Below are 20819 nucleotides of genomic sequence, written 5' to 3' on the forward strand. Positions count from 1 at the left end.
GATGAATGCGCGATATTGTACAGGCATAAGGATGAAGATGCGCGTCTCATGGAAGAGGCATGCATACCTATAATGGTGGAAGTGCGTGAGTCATCCTTCAATTACTTTACATAAGGAAGATATTAAGTGCCTTAACAGTTATCTTTCACGTAGACCGGCACGTGTACCCGACTGACACGTGGTGTTACCATTCCTGAGCATGCGCAGATGAGTTTTGTATCTTCTTTCTTTTTTCGCTGAGTGCTCCCTTCAGTTGATAGTCGGCGTTCGTATTGTCCACTTCTTTAGTCTTGTGTCCTGTCTGCACGCCTCAATTCTCTTTTTTACCTAATGAATTCTTCAGCAAGTAACATTTGTAAATTAGCCGAACATATTAAACACTCCCAGGTCATTAACCACCTTGAAGAACATAACCTCATATTTAAGAAACAGCACGGTTTTCGCAGAGGCCATTCGTGTGACACTCCGCTAGCTGGCTTCATTCACGACATAGATTCAATAATAGACACCGGAATTTCCATAGATGCCATACTCCTAGATTTTGCAAAAGCCTTTGACGGTGTCCCTCAGCGTCGACGTACTCACAAGCTTACACAGCTGAACATCGACTCTGTTGTTGTCACATGGATAAACGACTTTCTTTCTAACAGGATCGGCTACATCGGTTAACAATCACAACTCATCTCTAGTCCCCGTAACATCTGATGTACCACAGGGATGTGTGCTTGGGCCTTTACTTTTCCTAATTTTTAATAATGATCTACCTGACGGCAACAAATCCAATATCAGACTATTTGCTGATGACTGCGTCATATATCGTAACACTCACTGTGACAGTCATCATGACATTCTTCAGCCTGACCCAAACGCCATAAACCCAAGGTGTTCAACCTGGCCCTCTAAATTTTGCTAAAAACTAAATCCACGTCTTTTACTAACCAGGCACCCCGAGCTTCAACATCTTACATCTTAAACGACAGCCTTGTTGAACAAGTTTCCAGCTACGAATATCTTGGCTTACGCCTAACCGCTAACTTGACGTGGAATAATCACATTATTCATATTCTCGCATCTGCAAACCGTTCACTTCGTTTCCTTGCACGTTGTACAGTTTCCTTTAAGAGAACCTCAAACATGCTCCTGTACACTTAGGCAAATTGGCATACACAACACTAATATGCCCCAAAATAAAGTACGCTTAAGCCATATGGGATCCCCATCAGACATACCTAATAACTGACTTTCAAGCCCTGCACAACCATGCTGTACGCTACATTTGTTCAGATTATTCAGGGCAAAGCAGTATAACAGCATTAAAAAATCACGCCGAGCCTGAAGCCTTGTCGCTTCGTCGTAATATATCTTGTTTAACAATATTCCATAAGCTTTACTATCACGTATCTCTTCATAACGGGTTCATGTTTGAACCCTCAGCTATTCTTGCGCGTCGGGATAAATTCTGCAAAGTCAAATGCATCATGTGTCGTTCCCTTGCATTCGGTCAGTCATCTATACCTGAAATATTCTGCCATCGCACATTGTCACGGAAACATATGCCTCGAAAGTTACAGACGGTTTGCGCAGTACCATGCATACCTAATATATAACGTTTCACTTTCAGATTCGTAAACTGATTTTTTTTTCATGCGCCGATAACCAAAGTCGCCATGACGTTGTCATAGTTTGTGCAAATCATTTGAAGTTGCTGTACTGATAACATTTTTATTTCTTTTTTGCTTCTTCTATGTTTTTACGTTGATGCATTAATTTTATGCCAGTTTTGTTCATGTGTTGTATTTAAATTTAGGCGCTGTTCTTTGCCTCACCGATGTAAGCTTTATCCTATGTTGTACCCTCCCTAGTGGGCCTTTAGGGTTATTGTGAAATAAAGAAAAAATTAATCCCAAAACTGTTTCAGACGAAACTGCAGGGCAAGTGATCCTATATTCACACTCACCCAGGTTCTGGAAATGAAAAATAAAAAAAGGTCAAGTTTACATCTGACTTTCCTTGACACGGAAAATGACTATGATGGTGTCACCTACTCGATGCTTTGGCAAAAACTACTGGACATCTGACAAGAACGTAAAAGCATAGACCTTCTCAAGGACCCACATACGGGCTGCACAACGGTGCACACACTCCGCGAACTTAGATCGAAAACAGTCGACCAAAAGGTAGGACTAGAATAAGCATTTCGTTTGTCCCTAATACCATTTAATATATACGCACACGTCGACGAGAACTCGGTAAGAAACTATTGCGACGCAACCTCGGATACCTTGGATCCTCGCCATCTGGCGTAATGCCAGACGATGTTACCTAATCACAGCAGTGCCCCACACGATCTGAATCGGTCACCGTGGTGCGCTTAAGCCTTTTTACTAGTGCTAACCATAGAGTTTCTCACTACATAACCTAGAGGGAAATCTGGCGCTGCTGCGCTGTGGTATGCATGGGAATGCCGATATATTGTGGATTCGGATTGGCATCGTTCTCGTAGAGATAGGACAGCTTGAAGACGCGCTTGGCAAGTACCGTTCCGTCTGTCACAATGATTCACTTTCTACTAAAACAGCACGTGAAAAGCTGTTTTAGCTTTATTATTACACGAAAACATGTTTTGTTTAACTATGAGAGCTTGTTATTGTGTGTACGACTACATGTTACATAAAAAGTATCAGCGGGCCGCTAAAGTAGGAGGACAGACGGCAAGGTTCGCGCTCGCTTTGAAACAGTTGGTCGTCTGCTCTTGCTTTTCTTCGCTTGGTCATGCATCGTGGGTGAGTAAAGATGTAATATGCGTTAATGCAAACATTTTGTGAATATTTTTTTTTGAAAATGCGTTGTTTGCGTAGCCATATCCACGTTTTAGACGAAGCCTCTTACAACACCAGCGAACATGAGCCTCGCAGACACATATACCGTCATTCCCATGACGGCACGGTGCCCCCTTAAGAAACTCCCATAGACGGTGGCGCCAGATTACCCTCTAGGTGTTATAGTGAGAAACTCTATGGTGCTAATGAACTCCGGAAGTTTGCTTTATTTATTATTTTTATTTAGTATTTGTACTTTGGGCTACTTTTTGCTCATGTCTGTTCGCAGGTTCGGCACGATGCTTGACAAGTGCACTTGCTTTAACTACATGAGGTTAAAATGAAATTATGGGGTTTACGTGCCAAATCCACAATCTTATCTTGAGGCATGTCGTAGTGGGGACTTCAGAAAAATTTTAAGCGCCTGGGCTTCCTTAAGGTGCATCTAAATCTAAGTACACTGTTGTTTTTTTTTTCATTTCGCCCTCATCGAAATGCCACCTCCGTGCCCGCGATTCGATTCCGTTACCTCCTGCTTAGCAGCGCAACATCAAAAACACTAAGCAACCACTGCGCTTGTATCTTCATCCAGTGACCGCTTTTCATTGGCTAGCAAATGGTAAACATTATCGATCAGCGCAAGACGCGCCTGCATGTCTTGGAAGTCTCTTTAATGTTGTTGATAGTTCTAACCGTTGTCTGTTGTCACTGAACCTTGTGTAGTCTGATTGTATGCGTGACGCTAATTGTGTAGTGCTTTCTGGAAGACACGTGGACACCAGCGACTACTCTGGAACCTTCGATTTGATCATGAATAAAAGTCAGCGCACTTTATCTTCATGTTCGGCCAATAAAAAATTAAGTTATTCAAAGCTTTACTGCTGCTTTCTTCACCGTCACAACTACGTGACAACCTTGGGTTAACTAACACTGCTAGGTTCTCTGAACTCAATAATCGTCTTTTACCTAAAGTGCGCAAAAACTATGGTAAGTTCACTACCATATTTGCGGGACTAAAACTGTGGAATTCTATTCCACATACCATTCATTCATCACCCACAGAGCATATATTGAACAATCAAGTTGAGAAACATTTTATTCAGCAACTCTCTTCATCCTAACTGACTTTTGTGATTGTAATCATAATTGACTTAGCTATTATACTACATGTTATATTACTCCTATGTTTTATTGTATTGTAACTTTGAATTGCTTGTTCACTACAGACGTTTTCTTCGCAATTTCTGTCTTACTAAACAGCTTTATATTTTCTTGTTTTTTCGCGCTGTTCCTTATTTTATCAAATTGTCGGTAAAATTGCCGTAACCTATGCTTTAGCTGTATATCATTTATTTTTTCATTTCGTTCATGTATGGGAGTATCCCTGACAGTTTCTAACTTTGGGACACCCTGTGCAGTGCTAATTTTGTATACAATTTTTTCTAAAACTGACATCGTGGATGAATAAAAGTTCAACTTGAACTTGCTAGCCGAATTCACAGTAGAACTCCAAACACCAGCTCAGGTTTAACACTGAAAGAAACGCTGCGGATGGGAATAAGCACAAGCAACACTGGTGACGAATGCACTCTCCAAAGGAACCTCCAGAAAAAACAAGAAAACTTGGCAATACATATACCTCGGCGTAACTCTCTGCGACCAACCAAATTTCCTGGGTCTGCACCAAAACGCATTCGTAAATAAATCTCATCTCCTCAAAGGCTTGATCTGACACTTGGCGAGGCATTCATGCAAGCCATACACTGTTGGACGTACACTGTGAATGGCAATCGGCACACCATCGACCACGTACGCATACGATGTGCTGGCCTACCCCCATCAAACGATAACATTCCTGGAGCTGCACCAAGCAGCACTAGGGCGCTGGGTGCTTTAGGGTAGCGTGACTCCTGGCAATGCCGCAGTCAGCGGGCCAATGAGCTGGTACTCGTACGAAGCAAGCGAGGCGATGTACAACTTACAATACGCCGGTACGCTCAAATTCACGGCAAACACAAATGGAAGTCGCAGAATGTACCTAAACCTAATATACAAAAGAATCAAGACAGATTGGATTCCGAAATACACGTCCCTATAGCGAAATGCATCCAAAATTCAAAAGAACACGAAACTAAGACGGAGACAGAGTGGCGAAAGGCGGGCTTAAACGTCATCAATGATGTAGAAACAACTATACGGCGCACGACAGCTGCCAAAGAAGCATAGCCTAGCACTATATTACTACAACAAGCCGGAACCGTGCCCGTCATCACACTACCGAGGAGATAGAGTCAGCGGCCTTCTGTTTCAAGCCCGAACTGGTGTTTCAAGCCCGAACTATTCGGCGTTGATCCGACGTGTCGCTTGTGCGGTGCACCAGAAGAAACCCTCCTCTAGGTTTTACAGCAATGTCCATGGTTTGCCGCAGGTACCCGATCCTGTGACCTGGCCTAGAGCCTAGCGCTTACCCGTCACACAGAGGAGGACTGGGGTGCAGGAGGAGGACGGTGCTAGATAGGGGGAACGACTGGGCAGGCGAGCAAAACGGTCCGGCACAATACCTGAAGCAGGCATCGTCTAGCTAGAGCCACCCTATAACAGCAACAGTAAACTCCGGCTGCAGTAGGCCGCCGACCAGGCCAGCAACGTGAGCTACAGTTGATCATGGCCGGCCATGTATGCGACGCCGGCTGTGTCGCACTAAAGTTCCTAGATTTACTTTTTTTTGTTTCAAGTAGCGACATTGCCTCCTCTCACAACCGCCTTTCACACGCAGCCGGCATCGGCCGCCATGTTCTCTCGAACTTCCTGAAGTTGCATATCCGCCGCTTCCACCGACACGCTGCCACCGAGGCCTGAATGCAGCACGCCCGTTATAGGAAATTTAGGAAGCTATGTACTGAAGGTGGAAGCTACACATTGTGTCAATACAACGGGGTGAAAGGCGGCCGCAGTAAATATGCACAATTAAAAATCTTAAATATGTCCAAATTGAGGCGTTCACTCGGAAGTGCGAATGGCCGAAACCGTAATACTCTGTGATGCGTCTCACCTGGTTCCAAGAAAAGCTATATATATATATATATATATATATATATATATATATATATATATATATATATATATATATATATATATATATATATATATATATATATATATATATATATATATACACATATATATATATATAGAGAGAGAGAGATTATAGATGGAATGAGCTGACTTGCCCCAAGTATGGATGGCGGATTGGATCGTCCCGGCTTTAGTGAAATCCGAGGTGAGTGGAGTACAGTGAGCCGGACCTGCCAGACAATCTCAAAGACTGTGACTGTGACGAAACTGTGTTTTATGTTCGTTCTCTCCTTTGTTTTTACGTCTTACTCTCTGTCTTTCCTTACTCTCTACGTCTGCTGCGGCGTCGACGAACGCCTGCCCTGAGTCAAAAGGGATCAGGACCACACACTTACTTACGCAGAACACGTCTTGCGCGGCACTCCGCTTTTGTTCTCACGCTTTCGCCATACCTTCCTCCTCCACTTTCCGCCTCACGGTTCCGCTCTTCCCTCCTTCTCCACTTTCCTTCGCGCCCTTTCATCCCCCGCTGTACTCTGCTCTCTCTGTTTCGTCTTTTGATGTGCTCGCTCGCTGGGTTACACCTAGGCATAGAATTGCATACAATAATTATTTTATGAAACTCTATAACAAAACTCGGGACGCGGGTGCCGATGCTCAACGTAGCAACGGGCACCTGCGCTCTAGTATACGAGTAAACCTGCAACCGCATCGCGCGCTTTTCGCACGCGAAAACGCGCTACCGCTACGGCGTCAACACCTGCATCAGTCCGACTGGTGCGCGCTGGCTGCGTTGCGTTTGCCGGATGTTCCGCCGCGCTGTTCAGCCAAGGTGGGCAGAAGGCAACACCGTCTGGTGGGATTGATGGAACTAAAGCGTGACGTATAGCGGTACGTGCCACTCGCGCTGCACTCTCATTGGTGGGCGCGATCGCAGCAACGCGACGTGACACGTTCTTTTCTACTCCCAACAATAAAACGCGGCTACGCGATTTCCGTAGATGCGTTCGTCGAAACGACGCCCACGCCCCTCTGCCTTGCGTCAATCGCGTCAGAAATCGTGCCATATGGCCCCAGCTTAACAGGTACGATAATGTAGTCACAAGCTCTGTAACGGTAAACACAAAATCGACTAATCGGTATGTTCATAGCCCTCTAGCTAGCGCCGAGCGGACTCTCGTATATTGGTGCAATGGCAAGCGCTAAAGTGGTATGGAAAGAAAGAGGACCAGAAAGGGACGCTCACTTGCAACTTACGTTATTCGAAGAAAATATTCACTCACGAGCTTTATTGCGCACGCACTGACGTTTCTTTTCAACAAAACCGAAAGCATAAAGAAAATGAGGAAGGAGGGTGGGTGAGAAAGGTATCAGGACAAATGCAATAACCTCGTGCTATCGCGACTAGGTAACACCACTGTCAGGATGGTCGGCCCGATCAGTAAAAATGGAAGGAGAGAAATCGTGGCAGCACGGTCACTCGGGAACGATTGGAGAGACCCCCATTAGGGCAATTGGCAACGATGGCTCCGGAATGCGCATATATAAATTGTGGACGCACGTCAATCATTAGTAACCACGCTCACCGCTATGCTTGTGAATTGAGTGGTTAAAGAATAAAATTAAGGGCTTTTATGTGACAAAACCACGCTTTCATTATGAGGCACGCCGTAGTTGGAGGCTGCGGATTAACTTGGACCACCTGGGGTTTTTTGCCATGCACCCAATGCCTGATACACATGATCTTAGTGTTTCTGACATTTCTGGGCCCATGTTCGCGCGCTGATAAGGACCTCGATACGGGACTCACACTTTTTCAAATATTTCTGGATCCTCACCGTGGCTGTACAACATGACGCCATCATCCAAGCTACTGACACAATGTCTCAGTCAAGCGAGATGAATTGAGAACAAGTTAGATACGAAAGAAATGACAGTGTCAGAATAGCAACATGCATGGATGATATTGTTACGTGTAGAAAGACACAGACGGAAGAGCCTATTTACAGGCTGTTTACACGGGACTGGAGCCAGAGCACCAGGCCGACGTTCGCTCGCGCCAAGGGCACAGACCCACTTCGTCGTCGTTCTCGCAGCGGCTCGACTCTAGAGTATCTCCCTATAATATCGTAATACTACACTCTCCGGCAAAAGCACCGTCACGGTGCTGGTAAATATGCAAGGCGCGTCAAGAGTTGTAGGACATGAGTCCAGTGACGTGGGCAATGTCACTGGTTGTCACAGCGGAGGACGTAGTGGGCGTAACTAGAACAATTTAGTAGGTGACATCGGTCACTTGGCCGAGCAGCCGATATGGGCCTGTATAACAGGAAAGCAATTTCTCACAAAGGCCAGCTTTACGCGATGGTGAACAAAGCAACATGAGGGTGCCGGGCACAAAATGGACATCACGGTGACTGAGGTCGTAGCGTTGCTTCTGTTAGTCTTGAGACACTTGTAGATGAACGCGCGCAAGTGGACGGGCATGGTCAGCATGGGCGATTGCATCACGGGCGTAAGCGCTAGTTGAAGCTGTGGTGGACGGAAGCACAGTGTCTAGTAGTAGCGTCGGTTTTCAGCCATAAAAGAGGTAAAACGGGAAAAAGCCAGCAGTTTCGACATGGGAAGAGTTGTACGCAAAGTTAATGTAATGCAGAGCCAGGTCCCAGTCATGGTGGTCGTCTGAAACGTATTTCGATTGCATGTCTGTAAGGGGGCGGTTCAAACGCTTAGTTGAGGCCGTTCGTTTGAGGGTGGTAGGAGGTGGTAAACTTATGCTATATGGAGCAGGCCCGCATGATGTCGTCAATGCGTTTGGCCAAGAACGTACGGCAACGGTCTGTTAGCAATTGACGCGGAGCACCATGCATCAAAATGACATCATGTAGAAGAAAAGTCCGAAACATCAGTTGCGCAACTGGTCGGCAGAGCGCGGGTTACGGCGTAGCGGGTCGCGTAGTCAGCCGCGACTGCAACCCAATTGCTTCCTGATGTAGATTCCGGAAATGGGCCGAGGAGGTCTAAGCCAACACGATGAAAGGGCTTGGCAGGGATGGCGAGTGGCTGCAGGTAACCAGAGGGGAGCTGGGAAGGCTTCTTGCGTCGTTGCCAAAGTTCACAAGCGGTGACGTAATGTCGTACGGAATGGGCAAGGCCGAGCCAGAAAAAACGGCGACGTACACGGTCATAGGTTCGAGATACGCCGAGGTGTCCTGCCGTTGGTGCGTCATGAAGCTCTTCTAGAACGGTGGAGCGGAGGTGTTTAGGTACGACAAGTAGGGAACTCAGAGCCGTCCGGATGGACGTTATCACGGTACCATCGCGGAGGACGAAGAGGCGTAGAGTGGCATCGGCCGCAGAGTGTCCAAAACGGTCGATGAGTGCTCTGATGTAGGCGTCACGACGTTGCTCGTCGACGAGATGAAGCAGCTGTGATACAGAGAATACGCAAGCAGCACTGGTAATATTGGAGGAGTCAGAGTCGTCAACAGGCTAACGCGGCAACCTGTCAGCGTCTTGGTTCAGGCATACACACTTATAGACCACGGAATATAAAAATTCCTATCGCCTCAAAACGCATCGACCAAGCCGGCCTGTAAGATCCTTTAGCGATGAGAACCAGCATAGAGCATGGTGGTAAGTTACTACGGAAAAAGGGCGACCGTGAAGGTAAGGACGGAACTTCGCAACCGCCCTGACAACTGCAAGTTATTCGCGTTCCGTAATGGAATAGTTGCACTCCGATGATGCTAGGTGGCGGCTCACATAAGCGATAACGTGTGCCTGGCCACGCTGACGCTGGGCTAAGACGGCACCTACGCCATGACCGCTGCCATCTGTACGCAATTCTGTAGGAGCATCAGGGTCGGAGTGGGCGTGAATGGGTGGTGAGGTAAGAAGAGGGACGAGACGACAGAAGGCGGCGGCTTCTGAAGTGCCCCTCGAGAATTATACGCCTTTCTTCAAAAGATTAGTCAGGGGTCTAGCAAGTGTCGCAAAATCTGGAATAAAACTACGACAGTTCGAGCATAGTCCTTCAAAACTTCGGGCGTCTGCGGCTGTCTTGGGAACCGGAAAGTCTCGGACAGCACTAGTTCTGTCCGGATCTGGTTTTGCTCCGGAAACGTCAACGAGATGGCCCAGAATAATAATTGACGGTGGCTAAAACGACATTTGGACGGGTAAAGTTGCAGCTTCACCTTTCGAAATACATCAAGTATAGTTGACAGACGCTCAAGGTGAGTGTCGAACGTTGGCGAGAAGACGATGACGTTGTCGGGGTAGCAGAGGCATGTGGACCATTTGAAACTTTGGAGCAAGGAGTCCATCATACGCTCAAATGTGGCAGGGGTGTTCTATAATCCAAACGGCATTACTTTAACTTGGTATAGACCATCAGGTGTGATGAACGCGGTTTTTCTCTCTCCATATCGTCAACAGCAATCTGTCAGTATCCGGAACGAAGGTCAATAGAAGAGGAATAGCTGTAATCGTGGTGGCAGTCAAGCCATCGTCTATACAAAGACGCGGGTAGACATCCTTCGTAGTAATGTTGTTCAAGTGACGGTGGTATACACAGAAGCGCCATGTGCCGTTCTTCTTCTTAACCAACACCACATGTGGTACCCAGGGACTCGAAAAAGGCTCAATGATGTTTTTATCTAGCATTTTGTTCACTCCACTTTGAATTACTCGGCGTTCTGACGCAGAAACTCGATACGGTCATCGGTGAATAGGCGTAGCATCGCCAGTGAGAATCCGATTCTTCACCGCGAGCGTCCGGCCTATAAAGGCCAATCGTCTAAGTCGAAAATGTCTCGGTAGGACGATAATACTTGGAAAAGGTATTCAGCCTACGTGGAGGACAGGTCCGTCGCAGCCATTTTCTTAATGTTGGAATCGCCGCACGAGGCTGCGCGAGGGGCCTGCGAAGCTCGCAAGAACCATCGGTTGATAACGCTGCCACATGATGATCGCCGAGACAATCAACCTTGGCAAGGCAAATACCTCGTGATAGAATTTGCTTTGCCAATCCATAGTTAGAAATAGGTGTGCGAGGGCGATTCGCAGTAATATTAAGTATACTGTAAGGCACGGTAACGTCGTAATGTAGTGGAATGTGGGGCAGAGGAGTGACGAGGTACTCGCCATCAGGAACTGGTGGGGAAGACAACAGTTCAATACACGCTATTGACTATGGTGGCAGGCGAAAAAAGCCCATGGGGCGTAAGCGGCACTGGGGTGCGTCAGCAGGTTCTGTTAGAATCGGCAACATCAGGCGAAGGGTTCTACCAGAGCAGTCAATAAGGACAGAATGCACGGAGCGAAAGTCCAGGTCGAAAATTAGGCCGTGGGGGCAATGAGCAATGATGGTGAAGAGGACAGGAGCGTGACGGCCGGTGATGCTGACACGCACCGTACACATGCACATGTTAGGCGCAGTACCACCATCCGCAATGCTGCCGACGCGTGCCGACGGTGGGGTGAGGAGCTTTTTGAGTCGTCGTCGGAAGGCGGCACTCATAACAGAAAGATGTGCGCCTGTATCGATGAGTGCAGTGACAGGATAGCCGTCAACATTGACGTCAAGAAGGTTTTGGTTCGTAGGTAACGTGAGCAGAGGATTTGAAGCCAGGGCCAACAACGCAGCTAAACCTCCAGAAGCTGCAGTGCTTAGTTTTCCGACTGGGCCCGGGAGGCGATAGGCGGCGAAGACAAGCGGCGGGGTTGGGGCGAACGGGACTGATGGCGCCGAGGTGAGGGCTAGCGGCTGTAGCGAAGGTTTGAAGCAGGGGCATCAGTGGCAGTGGGTTCATGGTGGGTGGCATAGGGAACAGTAGCTCTAAAGTTGCTGGAATAAGTGGTGGTGTATGTCTGAGGAGGTGGTGGCCTTCGGTTGCGGCAGATACGAGCGACGTCGCCGCTGCGACAGCAGTAGAAGCAGTTGGCCTGTCATCAGGCGTGCGCCATTCGGACGGGTTGCGGCGAGATATGGCAGAAAAGGACTGCGGGGGACCAGGAGGGTCGGTAGAGAACTGTGGAATGCTGGGTTGAGTCGTTGAGCACAGGGAGACCCGTGCTCTTAAATTCCTGTCTGACTACAGCCTGAATCATCGCAATAGTGGTTGCTGGCGGATCGGGAGGTGTCGCGGCGAAAGCTGGCAAACAGGCGGCCTCAGGCCTGACGCGGTCGACGCTCACATGTCGATGCCGCAGCAGTGTTGGGTAGCCGCATGATGTGGTGTGTGATACGGCGGCGCTTAGCTTGTTCAAGGCGACGGCATTCTTTAATGATGGCGTGGATTGTTGAGACGTTGCCGAAAACAAGCAAAATTCAAAGCGTCGTCGGCGATGCCTTTTAGAACATGTGGCACTTTATATGCTTGAGACATAGCATCGTCAGCTTTCCAGCGTAAAGCCAAGACGTCGAGGGTGCATGAAACGTACGGCTCTGTAGATGTCTGAACACGAAACGCAAGAACCTTTCTCGCGGCAACCTTGTGGCCAATGGGGTCGCCGAACAGTTGCCGTAGCTTTTCTTTCAAACTGTCCCAACTGATAATCCTGTCGTCATGCGTCTGGCGCCATACGCATGGGGTGCCGCCGAGATAAAAGATGACATTGGCGAGTATAATGGTTGCGTCCCACCTGTAATTAGCGCTGGCATATTGGCACAGCTTGATTCATTCGTCAACGTCCTGTCCCTCCAGGGCAGAGAACACACCAAGGTCGCGATATTGGGCAACCATGACGATTGCAGCAGTCATCAGTCGTGAGACAAGCCGAAGCCGTTGCAGAGGCGGTCTCGTCACCGGGAGGCGTGGTGACATGCTGGATGTATCGACCACTCCGGAGTTCTGTGGCGAGGACGGGAATCGCTCACCTCCACCAGAATGTTACGTGTAACAAGACACAGATGGAAGAGGCTATTTACAGGCTATTTGCACTGGACTGGAGCGAGAGCGTCAGGCCGAAATTCGCTCGCCCCAAGGGCACAGACCCACTGCGTCGTTGCTCTCGCGGTGGCTCGTCTCTTGAGTGTCTACCGATGATATCGTAATGATATAGTTGTGTTCATTATTCAAGAGAAGTTAATGTTTTACTTATAATAATTTCCTGTATGTTAATAGTAATTATTTGTGATAAGCGTGTAAATTTAGTATTCTTAACAAGAAATGATATGAAATTAAGGATGAATATATCAAAAAAGTGAAAGCAAGAAATAAATAAATGCCATATTTTCCAATATTCCCCAAAACATGATTTAAACATGGTGACCTCTAAGACGTATATGTGGAAAGAATATGCTCACGATGCCGGATGAGAATGCTAAAACACCTTATCTCATGATATCAGTTATCCGACGTAATCTGCTTACTGTACATTTGGCATGTGCATTCCCAGGTGGTCTGATCACGCTCCAGGACCTTAGGTCTTACACCGTCAAGGTCGACGACGCATTGCGTCGAGTACTCCATGACAACGTGACCGTCCTGGCGCCACCACCTCCTGCCGGAGGCATCTTGACAGCGTTCATGCTCGCGGTGATGGACAGCTACCGAAATCCCGAGGCACCCACGGTAAAGAGCTTGCCCGACAACGACGAGACCTTCCACCGGCTCGTCGAGGTCACCAAGTTCGCCTTCGCCGGGCGTATGGAAATTGGAGACCCAGAGCATATCGATATTTCGGCCGTAAGTAGACTACAACTCGCTGTCTTGTTTCCTAGTCTTACGCTTATGCGCGGCGCAGAAGTTACTGAAACGTGAGGAAGTAACGAACTACAAAGATTCCTGAGTCATTTATTGGCTCATGATTATGGCTCATTTTGGCGTGATTTTAGTAGGTTTTGAAGCGCGCGTACTTCTTGTTTTGGCGCCAAAACTGCATCGCTGGCATATTCAATCTTGCTAATAATAGGCAATCTTTTACAGCAAGACTATTATGGCTGGGTTCTGGCAAAAATGCGTGCGTCTATCGTGCCGTGTAGATAGAGAATTTCTCCCCATATGTGGGCGAATCCCGACGAAAGTGTAATACCGAGCCTACACGTGGTGGAGGTGAGGCAGGCTACAAGCACTCCGCCAATTTGCAAAAATAGGTTTGATATCTGAATTCCAAATACAACCCCTATCAGCTGATAAGAACAGATGCTGCACTTTGACCCGCGCCGACCATGTCTACGTTCGCTCCGCCCTCGCTTAGATGGCTTTTCAAACGCTTGCGTATCTCCTTTCATTTCCTTCCGCTCTCCCATGGTGGCGGTCCCGTAAGCGTGCTGTCCCCCAAGACCGTGAGGCGGCAAGAAATGCAAAGCACTCATGTGGCCCCTATCCCGCAAACTTGGAACTCTTCACCGTAGCAGCGGCCAGGTTTCAGACGGGGCTCATGGGGAAACGGTTTTGTGTGACCTGTGTTGTGTGTGATCGCTTGTCGTTTTCGAGTGACCTCACAACCATTACTACACTGATGGACGTTCATTAACGCACAATCGCATTGGCTGTGGTAAAGCAGTGTGGGCTATAGGAGTGCGGTGAGGTACGTTTCTGTTGTACGTGCTGGGATTTGTGTCGTCCCTCCTTTGGCAACAGTACATGGACATGTGTAGCCCCAGGAGCCTCATCTTCTTCCGAGGCTCAACATCGTGAAGGCGCGACTAGTGGCGCCTCGACTCCAATTTATGTGCCTTCGTCGTTTGACACGGCAATAGACAGCTCGCCATTAAGGGGCCCACATACGCAGCCTCCCCGGTCAACCACTTTCACGGAGTGGATACAGCTTTTTGCGCCCAAGACCAGGACGAAGAAGAGGCTCAGACACATGAGCTCATAGTTGCAATATTGTTTTGTGCTGTTTGCACTGAATCATCGGATCCTTTGACCACTAAATTCCTGTGGCAGCTCCCACTCAAACAGCTTTATCGGGACCTTCCTCAGAAGTACCCAGCGTCCAAAGGAAACATTCATTTCCTTCTAGACGTCAGCTTCCCTCATGCCGTCGAGAAGGTGCTCGGCTTGGGACCCAAGTTCACCGTTCAAAGGAATAGCACAGCCCCGGAACTTCTGGGCCTTGTCAGACACGTTGCCCAGCGTGCTTCAGATGAGGGCTGTGTGTGGTGTGTGTCGGACGGTGTGGACGCTCTACACCGTAGCAGGGCCCCTAGACCAAAGGTATCTGTAAAGCAAGCCTTGTCCTTCCTGAAGGATAATCTGTGTTTTGCCTGCTCACAAAGAGGGAAGTTTCGCGGTGCCATCTTTTGGCTTTTTCAATCACAAAGCTTTGGAATAAGTACAAAACGCTTAAACTGGTTCATTTCAAAAGAAAAATCAAAGGCTAAAAAACTGAGCAGCAGGTTAAAATTAGATGGTGCTCTCAAAGGTATAGGGGCGAGTAATCGAGATTGCCTCGATGAGTTTTTCAGTGTTAAAACACATAAGGTTGACACCCCTTTCAGAGCTTTCGTCTCTGAAAAAGGCACTTGGCGGAAGACTATTGCCTTATTTTTGCAAATATCGCTTAATCTCTTCCACTTTAGTGACCCGTTTCTTGTCGAGAACTCTGATGTGGCTCTGTACTACCTGAGGTCATCCTCACACGATAACCTCGGGGCCTTTTCAAATGACATCAAGGATCTGTTTTATTCCTTACCCCAGCCTTGTCTGCTCTCATGCGTACAGAAGTGCATTGACAGCTTTGGAAGTGTCACCATTATGAATGAGGCGGGGGTGTCATGTAGTGTTTTGTTTTTTTGAACTGGGCAGTTTTTGTCTTCAGTCCACTTTTATCCCACGGGGCAACCAGCCAATTGTACAGAAGGAACGGATATGTATCGGCTCGTGCATCGCCCCCATTCTGAGCTATTTATTTTTAGCTGAACTGGACAAAGGCTTCCATAGCCGCTTTCATGAATTTAGCATCGTAAAGACCTTTATGTACGTGCATGATTTTTAAAATTTTTTCTTGACTGCAGGTTCGGGTATATAGAGACGCTAGCTACAAGCGCACTATCCTTTATCCGTCAGGGCTTGTCCCTTTTAGTTTTAACTCATGAGTAACTGACTCACGAAAGCATACGCTTTCTCGACATCAGGTATTTTATTTCGAGGCAAACGTATAGACTGGAAATACGAGCCTCGTGCCCCCCCAACAAGGCAATGCTTCCATATGCGTCAGCGCCCTCAAAGCTATACCTGTCCAGTTCATTAAGCAAGTCTTGCCCATAGCTCATGGACGACAGCTTCTCTGAACAGGCACTTCGCCTCAGAAACGCGGGGTACCCCACACATATCCTCAGCAGTGTTTCTGAAGCCCTGTTGAAACGTATGTCACCATATATAACTAATGCCTCTCAGTCTTGCATGCTTTACGAAAATGTCATAGTTATTCCGTATATCCACGGCATATCGCATCGACTGAAATGGATTGGCCAGCGGGCCAATGTAAGTGTGCTTTTTTACAATCCCGATAAACTGCAATCTTCATCAGATTGACCAGTGTGTGTGCCCCCAAAGAGCCTGCTTGCAAAGAAAGACATCAATCATAGTTCGTTGCATGTGCAGATGGTATAGTTTAGAATCTGCCTTTGAACCGTGGGTTTAACTATGTTTGTCAGAGCGGATGATGCCTTAATGACAGGCTACGGGAGCATCGCTATAATGTGATATAAAGGAGAGGGGATTTTTTGATGCCCACTGTAGAAATTCTGTGCGTAAATGAGGCAGACGCCACAAATACGATCACGTGTAAACCGGTGTATAGTGCATGCTCAATTGTCAGTACAAATCGTGATCAGCTAACCTGGGGAATCTTCGAAGCTGAATTGATTTATAGGTGGGGTGACACCTGTGTGTCAAAACCATTCATCGCCCTTTCCAGGAAGGAGCTATCTTTTTTGCGCAGAGATAGGTATTTTCTTTCGGCGTCACGCACGTCGTGTGCCAAAGATTATGCTATATATTTGGTCACTTACTTCAAAATAAAACCATGTTGTAAGTCTGCGCTTGTGCGTCTCAGCCTCTTCTTTGTCCTCGTCTTGCGCACAAAAAGCTGCATTCGTGTCCTACCGACAGGCCCAAAGAGTCACCACAGAGTGGAATGGTACTGAATTTTTTTCTTTTGTGCTCACGAGGCTCTCGACGGGATTTTGGGGTGCAGGACCCTTTCCCAAGCCTATCACCCCTGAAGAAAGCCTAACGCCAGGCCGGTGTACACGTGTGTGTATTTGAGATCCAGTGGGTACCCGGCAGCACTGGGAATGGAACCCACAACCACCCGCAGCCGAGGTGGGCGCTCTACATTGCAATTTTGGCAATGATTTGCAATGCATCCCCATTTTTGTCTTCAATATTTTCGTTCTTTATTCTTCATCCAACAGCGGTTTTGTCCAGTGGTCGTGATGGTCGAAGACACATTAATGAAACCGTGAATAGGGAAACTAACTTTATTAGACGAGTCTATGCCCAGAAAAACTGGCTACGCTCAAAGCTCAACGAAAGCGGCGAATCTGCCGGTCTGATCTGCCGGTCAAGCACGTCGGGTTTCATACACGAGCCATCGAAGGTTCCAGAATAATTGGTGGTGCCCTTGTATTTTCAAGAATGCTCTACACAATTTGCGCCTCACATACAAGCAATCAAATTGCACAAGGTTCAGTGACAACCGACAGCGGTTAGAACCATCGATAACATTCGGACAATTTCCGATACATGCAGGACTGTCCTGCGCTGAGTGATAACATTTCTTAGATGGTGAAAAGTGGCCACCGGTGAAAGATAAACAAGTATATGTGTCCATATACTTGAGCCTGTTCGACTTTTTATATATAAAAATATTTACGTTTTGTATGTATTTTGCATGCATGGTCTACGTTACCGTGTATGCATTCCAAACAGTATGTACTCGCGTGCCCCATTTGCCGTGTTTAACGGGCACAGTCCTCTCTCAAGTCGATTGTGTATTTTTGAATGTGCCTCCCGACACTTCATTATTGAAATAAAGCTTTCATTTTATTTCATTCATTTGATGAACAGTTTTATTTGCTACACTGTCCTCTCCTGTCCCATGCTATCTCTCGATGCTTTTTTTTATTTTCCCACTGCTTGCCACCGTTCAGCTGTCAGCTGAAAAAGCAAGACCTTCAACTAGGATTTACCTTCCTTTGTAATAAAAAATAGAAAATAAACAAGTAATTCACTCGTAGTACCTCTACAACACAGGTTCGCGCCGGACAAGCGTGTTCAAATAGTGCTCAGGCAGGCCGACGTGTCTTGAGTGGAATCCAAGAGAACTAAATGTAACACAAATGGGTGGAGCACACAACACGGGCACTCGCTGATGATTACTTAAGAAGCAGTCTGGAAGAAAAAGGTGTAGGGTGTCGAGGCGTGATAGGTTCGAGACATTTATGCGTTAAAATCCGGAATGCAGCACGTGAAATGCCAGACATTGAGATCAGGTGGGGTACTATAACGCTGCACTACCGTTTAAAGGGACCAGTGCTATTTCAATAGCAACAGTATACAGACAACACTCACGGGCGTTTTCGCAGCCTCTGTTAGTGCCCCCACAGTGGCCCGCCGAGCTTTTCGGTGTAAAGGCCGAGTGCGAGTAGGATGCGTGGCCCGCGCACCGCCAGTTGACGTTCAAAAGATCTGCTGCGAGGGCGAAGGCGAGTGTAAACCTAGAATGCCGGTGGAGCTATGCGCACCGTCTTCCGGCACTGGTTCAGGACCGGGCTACTCTGCACAGGCGTCTGCATCAGTAGGCGTTTGGTGTGTTGTGACACCACGTACTTGAGCACACCAGGGTTGGACCCTCCCGCGTTTAACCGTGCGTGGCTTAGCAGTGTCCAGATTGAGGGGATTCTGGGGTCGATGCTGTTTGATCCTGCAACGCCCCTTGGCAGAGGCAACACACCCCTTTCACCTCGGCTTCGCATATACGGCACTGCCACACTGACTCACCCGGGCGAAATCGGTAGCTGCCTTTTCCTGTCCTCCTTTACAATCCTTGCATTTCTCTCTTGCTTTCAATCTTTCCTGACATCCACTACTCACTTCTATTTACTTCCGATCTCCCAGGCAGCAAGCGTTAATCTTGTGTGAGTAGTCCACTTAGGTTATGTCATATTCGGGTAAAGCGGTAATGTAAAGCTGGAGTTTGCAGGACCTGTCTTTGCAGGCCCTGCTGTGTCCCCTTGTAGGGCTTATGGTGGCTGGCTGGCTTTTCTGGCGAAAACTACACGTTCACATAAGGCTGATTACCCTCAGAAAAGATGACGCATAGATGAGGTCTTCCAGTTTTTTGGTCACCGAAAAGAATCCTTCCACCAATCTTATGTCATCTACTCTGAAACATAATATACAAACAAGCACGAATAGCCTCACCTTTAGTCGTTTCAAAATCTTTTACTTAGGCGCTTGGACCAGGCATCAAAAATCTTTGATGCCCGGCCCGCATCAAAGACGCCTAGCGGCAATGGCCTGTTGGAACGCCGCGATAAAAAGCAACACGATGAACCATCTAAACTTGTACAATTTGGAGACGTTCCGGTAACAGTAAGTCCACAGCGAACAACGGACACCACCCGTGGCATCGTTTCCGATGCTGATTTGATGTAGCTGACAGAAGCCGAACGACTAGAGGGCTGGAGCGATCAGAATGTGATCAATGTCAAGAGAATTAACATAAGGTTTGAGGGAAAAGTGATTGAAACTAAGCACATAATTCTAACTGTCGGATCAAGTGCGCGGCCTGAGACCATTGAGGCAGGGTACATAACGATACAGGTCAGACGGTACATACCCAATTCTCTAGAATGTTTTCAATTCCAAGGATTCGGCCACAATTCACACAACTGACGTGGCCGACTAACCTGTGCCATGTGTAGTGCCCAGGAGCATCCATTTGAATCCTGTGAAAACACTCCACACTGTGTCATTTGCAATAGGGATAATAATAACAGCTTAAAGCGATAAAAACACGAAAGATTTTCTTCTTTTCCTACATTTTTCATGTTTTTATCAGTCTAAGTTTTTATTAATATGCGTTACCAACTAGCTCACTTATCGAGCCTTTTGTGATAGGGATCATGCCAGCTACTCGTGGTCCTGCCTGTCTTGGAAAAAAGAAATGGAAATAATCAATCAATCAATCAATTTATTTATTTGGCATTCATTAGAGCATCTTGGTGGAGGGTGGAGCGATGGCGTAGAGGTAGAGCATCCGCCTTGCGCGCAAGAAGACTGTGGCTCAAATCCCGGTGCCCCGCAATTTTCTAGCAGATTAAAAAAATTCGCGTGTTGATAAAATTGCATAAACAGGCCTGGAGTGCGGTCTGATCCCCGTGAGCAGAACCGGTTACACACTCCCTCACCACAACCAGGTGGGCCACCCTGGTGCATTACTTGGCCACAACCTCCTATATAAATACCACATTCTTTGTGGTATACCTTCTTTGTGTACCGTTACCATTGGCGCTTCATTTTTTGAAAGCTTTGCACCAACTAGCCCCACAACGTGTTTTACTGCAATACCTTCTCGCAGCCACAGCTTGGTACTCGTTCATAAAGTTCCGCACGTAAGCCTCGAATTTAATGTCAGAAGATGGATAGAATCGTCCCCAATTATAAGCTCACGGTATGTCTTTGCTTAGCATGATGCGTTGTGGGCAAGTTGGTTCATTGTATTTGGAAAGATTGGATGCGTTTTGTAGACGATCACAAGGAAGAAGACGGGACAGACACAAACTAACTGAGGTTTATTCGATGGAAAGACATAAATATCAGTTCTTGACAGCTTAGGCACATGAGGTTATCAGCAGCAGATAAGAGGAGAAAAAACACTAAATCAGACAAACCCAGTGGCGTGGCTCAACTGATCATATTTTCTAGGAAACGTGCCTCCCTATTGTAAAGTATGATCGAT

General features: G+C 47.3%; 1 protein-coding gene and 1 pseudogene across 5 annotated transcripts in view; one reads left to right on the forward strand and one right to left on the reverse strand.

Annotated features, from left to right (window-relative positions):
• The window catches only part of LOC135918847 (glutathione hydrolase 1 proenzyme-like), a 607262-nt gene that overhangs the window by 368642 nt on the left and 217801 nt on the right, over window positions 1-20819 (forward strand). For all 5 annotated transcript variants that reach the window (XM_065452525.2, XM_065452527.2, XM_070525368.1 and 2 more), the window contains one exon: window positions 13299-13588. In XM_065452525.2, coding sequence (XP_065308597.2) covers window positions 13299-13588 — 290 coding nt within the window. The remainder of the gene's footprint in view (window positions 1-13298; window positions 13589-20819) is intronic.
• Window positions 13901-14072, reverse strand: LOC135918853 (U2 spliceosomal RNA; annotated as a pseudogene).

The sequence above is a fragment of the Dermacentor albipictus genome, chromosome 9, assembly GCF_038994185.2.
Source record: "Dermacentor albipictus isolate Rhodes 1998 colony chromosome 9, USDA_Dalb.pri_finalv2, whole genome shotgun sequence".
Taxonomy (NCBI): Eukaryota; Metazoa; Arthropoda; class Arachnida; order Ixodida; family Ixodidae; genus Dermacentor; species Dermacentor albipictus.